This window comes from Haliotis rufescens, unplaced genomic scaffold, assembly GCF_023055435.1.
Source record: "Haliotis rufescens isolate VD_foot unplaced genomic scaffold, xgHalRufe1.0.p SCAF_5, whole genome shotgun sequence".
Lineage (NCBI taxonomy): Eukaryota > Metazoa > Mollusca > Gastropoda > Lepetellida > Haliotidae > Haliotis > Haliotis rufescens.
In genome coordinates, this window is record NW_025964223.1 from 33993019 (window position 1) to 33998153 (window position 5135).

The 5135-nt window shown below is 38.9% G+C and overlaps 1 protein-coding gene across 1 annotated transcript; it reads right to left on the reverse strand.

The window, feature by feature from the left end:
- Window positions 1-973: 973 nt before the first annotated feature.
- Window positions 974-1795, reverse strand: LOC125373466. Its single transcript, XM_048384557.1, has one exon. It carries the CDS (start codon window positions 1651-1653, stop codon window positions 1354-1356), a length of 300 nt encoding a protein of 99 aa, XP_048240514.1. The 5' UTR covers window positions 1654-1795; the 3' UTR covers window positions 974-1353.
- Between the last annotated feature and the right edge of the window lie 3340 nt (window positions 1796-5135).

Sequence of the window (5135 nt, forward strand, 5' to 3'; positions counted from 1 at the left end):
AACAGACGCACCATCCGATCCTAGCTGACCACTTTTTCCAAAGGAATGTTCCATTGAGGCAAAATTTCTAGAATTTTTTCCATGATACATTCGGCTGTTCCACTATGAACTGAAAAATTTCCTAAAAACACTGTTTCTGCCTTTCCGTCGTTAACGATTTTCACAAACAATATAAGTTTTTTTTCAACCAGTGATATTAACAGTCTCATCGATAATGAGTCCAATAAACTTGCTTTTTTCAAGTTAAGATTTTAAATTTTCTTTAGTACTCTCAACAAGTGCATTCTCCATCGCATCTATCGAGTCCGAATGAGTGTACGTTTCTCCCTGTAAATATTCACATCCGTTCCGCTGCTGCAGTTTGATTAGTTTAGAAAACTTGGAGGTAGCAATATTTTCTTGAGACATGAATAAAACTGTGTTTAACATTGCTGTTAATTTCTCGTCAGATTTTTCTGCTGCCACCTCCATATGCGCTGCTATTGCATTTTTGTGATACATCGTTGTAACGGCCTGATGATGAGAGGCGCTGCCTCTATGATCTTTCAAAGCAGATTTCTAAAGATTAATACAACCTTTAGTGAAACCGTTAGATTTATTTGCTGCCTCGCAGATTCAGCAAAACAGTATGATTTTGTCGCCCTCCTCCTCAAAACGTAGCAACTTGAATTCATTCGACCACTCCGCATTAAACTTTCGCAGTACAGATTTCGTTTTCTTTTTCGAGTCTGGTTCGCTAGGCATTGTGTCCGAAGATTTCGAGGTCGAGGGAGTTGGCATGTTTGATTCAATACATTCGCTCGCATCAGCCACATGTTTCCGTTTCCGATTAGCATTAGACGTCTCCCCCCCAAAGAAAGTGGAAAGATTCGTCTGCTTCGCCTTCGACGTTTAATCTTGTGCCAGGAGGCGTCAGAGATCACGTGATTACCAACGTCATCTTTCAAGACATTATTATCCAATCAGAGCGAAGCACGTCAATTGGTGCGGGATAGTCATGCTATTATTAGATGGGGGTTTCCCTGGAATGCGAGACAGACACTTGCGTTTCTGTGTTTGATGAATAAAGCCTATCAATTTATATGACAAATTTGTAAGGCAAGTAACTGTTGACATGATCATATCTTAAAACAAACAATGTTTTATCGGACATGGTAGCCGACAACGTTCATATTTTTATCGGTAAAAAGCCGGTAATTACCGCAGAACGGAAACACCGTAGGCCCTTAGAGTACATTGTTTATAAACTGCTTATCGGATCATGGATTTTCGGACATGATACTTTTTCAGACGGCGTAACAGAAACATTGTAAATACTGTTTTTAAGATGTTTTTAGTTGTCTTGATTTTTAATTACTTACCGGTGCCACTGAGTTGTCTCTTGAAAGCAGATATCTCCTGTCTTGACTTCGACTGGATATTATACCATCTCTTTTCGTAGTCCTCTGTCGATCTGATCACATTAGGAAATGCAGCATTGATGTTTGCTGCCACCTCACCCCATGCCTCCTTCTTCATCCGCGACGTAACTCCTGACCCAAACTTGCCCTTGATGATAGCCTTCCGCTCATCGACAAGTTGGACCAGGAGCAAGGTCTGGTCAGATGACCAATTCGGTTTGCGCTTCACTGCAATCATTTGTGCTGAATCCATCGCGCGAAGTGTTGACAGATGCACGTCTGCGTGTTGACATCACGTGACAGTCACGCGATACAAAATCATGCCTCTAAAACTGAAAAGTGCCCGGAATTCTAAATATACCACAGGGATTCCCCTGGTTACGACCAATGTCTGACCTAAGCGTTACTCTCAGAGTTTCACTTAATTCTTAGCTAAAAGTTACGCTCAGAGTCATTATGATTACACTCCTAAGTGTAACATTTAGCTAAGAATTTTCTTAGCGAGTTAAGAGTATTCTTAAGAAAATTCTAAGAATGTTTATGAATACCGCCCCAGAAGTATCATTTACAATTAGTTTCACTTCTGAAGACGTTAACAGGGAGCTTGTTCAGAACAAAGGTCGTGCAATTGTAAAGAAAATCAACAGTAAAATTAGCGGTAATGATGTCTTGAGTATTGACGACAGCAATGTATACTTCTGTTACATGGATCTCTGGAGAACTGCAAAAGAACGGGAAACCTTACAGTACCAAGGTATTGACACAAGCACTCATTGGAAAAAATGAGAAAGCCTGTAGGCGCTGAGAATGGTAGTCCTAACAGCTCAAAAGATAATGCTGTTGCTGTTGCATTGGGTAACCGATTCTATATTCTGCTCAACTTACTAGATAGTCACATACCCTTTTATCAAGCATCCCTAGGCGATAGGTTAGAATACAAACTCCCTTTTAATGACAGAGTAATCAATACCGATGTGAAGATGGTGGCTATTCCATTGACAATATCCCACTGGAGTATGATATGATAACAGATCCTGAATTAGCAAGACAAATTCGTAACCAGTATAACAGAAGTTAAGCCATTTAGCACAATCGCATGCTTCGACACCGAAACATCACCAGGGACAAAAGTGATACGATGTGGAACATCAATCTAAACATCCCCGCTAGATCGTTGAAGGGTATTTTAATGTTGTTCGAGGATCCTTCTGAAGCATTTGCAAGAAAGACAGAGCCGTTCTACAATCCAAAGATTACAAAAGTAGAATTTACTATCGAGGGCGTGCCTAATCAACTATATAGTCAAGGCAACAGTGGGATGAGATTAAAAAACTCCTTTCTATAAAACGAAGCCCAGAAAGATCTGTCTCTCGGGGATGTATCACTGGCTGAATTCCTTTCCACTAAGTATGCGCTATGGCTTGAACTACAGATTGCAGAATAGAAAATGCCAGTGAGTGTGTTACTATACAGATAACAAAGCGTGCTGAAACGGCTGGTAAATTAAACATATATTTGTAAGTGATTATGGACGCGCAACTTAATATACGGAATGGAAGATTCATGCAAGCGATCTATTAATAATCTTTTACCTAAAGAACCACACTGCACTATCATCTGTGGGCAAACGGGTTGCGGAAAAACAGCTTTTATTCTTGATATTTTACAAAGTCATTATCAGAATGTTTTCGACCATACTATTATTCTGTGCCCGACTATAACGTTAATAAAACATACCTATCGAGAGAATGGGTAATGAATGATCCCAGGGTGCACAAAGTTGATCCGGGTGATCGATTACAAGACTGTTTACGAGTATGTCACGAAAAATACAAAGGAGAATCAACCCTTTCCATAATAGACAACTGCAGTGCGAGTAAAGAACTAACCAAAAAGAAAGATATGCTTTCATATTTAGCATTCTCCGGTTGGCATATGGAGCATAGCGTTTGGGTACTTACTCAAAAATACAGCTCTGTTCTGAAAGATCTCAGAAAGCAGACCAAAAGGGTAGCCCTGTTTCATTGCAAAGACCCAGATTCATTTGAGGAATGTGTTAGAAAATGATGTTATTTCTACCAAGCTCGAATGAGAAAAAGTCAGAAAACTGTTACGGAAACAAAGCACTGTAAATTTGTATTAAAAACCAATAAGCCAGCTGCTTAGCAAACGTTTCCACAAATATAGCAAAATATAGCAACTGCTTAGCAAAATATAGCAAAGATATAGCAAAATACAGAAAAGACAGCAAAATATAACAAAAATATAGCACAATATCGCAAACATATAGCAAAATGCGATAAATTGAACACTAGCGGTGATTATGTAATAAAGTGGTTTGAAATCCTCATTCTTTTGCAACAGTTTATTATTTCGGGCTGTATTGGATATGCCATATTTCATTATGTTAGACTTAAATATTGGCTAGGTTATTACATTATGGAATGCGACGAACTTATCGAAACAACTGCTCCAAGATGAGCCAGATCCTATTGCAGATAAATCTTCAGATAAACATGGAGAAGGACTCGCGGCTTTAGTAGCCGATGGAAAATGCTCACAATACTTGGGGGAAAATAATACCACTGAAAAAATTGATAACATGACCGACAAAGAAATTAAAAAACTATACGCGCATTACAAGTCTAGATTTGGAGCTACCATGACTAAAACAATAGGTTCAGCTTTGTTACAAATATACACAGTTGTAGCTAGTACGTTTCATCCTATCCCGGCAGAAAATCTTGTATTTATGTGAATCTCTCGAGAAAGACCCATTCATCGAACACGATTTAAGCGCAGTAAGCTGTGAGTTTTATCATATAGATACGGAATGTTCTTGGCGCCGCTGACCACCACTTTAATAATGGCTAAGTATTGTCACATACGTGCACACTTACTAATAATGGAGGCGGAAATACCACAAGTGAACGGCGAAACACCGATTACACAACAGTGTTTCAGTTCTCCGGTATATGCCAGCTTTTGGCTGGTAAAAAATGGCAAAGACCAGTAAATGTTTATGTTAGAAAAAAATAACTTCAAATGAGTCTGTGTCTGCAACAAGGTGTTTAAACTTTGTTCACTCGACTCTCAAATCTGTCCGTGTTTCTTTTCCACACAGAAAGGAAATCCCAGTTTTCTAAAAATAAACTGGACTCGACTCGTTTCATTTCATTCAAATTGCATCTTTCTAATCTTTGGTATCTAGACACAACAAAGCTATAGTTATCAAGTAACGGATTTAATCAATATTTTCCGAATGAGTTCAGAACCACGTGCACACTCATGCGCAGTGAGGACTTCGCATTGCACCATTGCCATTGGCTAATTTGCATATCACAATCACGTGACTGAACTTTCGCGCGTTTGTAAACAAACGCGCTTACTCTGAAAACAGAACAGACTGGCCTAATGCAAGCCTTTGGTGAGCTTTAGATATTGTTTTTCAAAATAATATAGATCTAGATATGCTGCCACAAATGCGAAAGGTGCATGACAAAATATTTTTGGGCTCCATGTGCTGTCATCAAAACCTACGGAGAGCTATTGCGATGCGGTCACTTTAATGTGTAAATATCATATGTATTGTCATGCAACTCACTGTCGCAGTTGTAGTAGCGTATCTATATAATTATGCAAAACAATATGTAAAGTGCTCCCAAATACTTGCATTAGTCTGTTCTTTTCTGATTTCTTAAAAAGTGCACTTGTTTACAAACAAGAGAAAAGTCC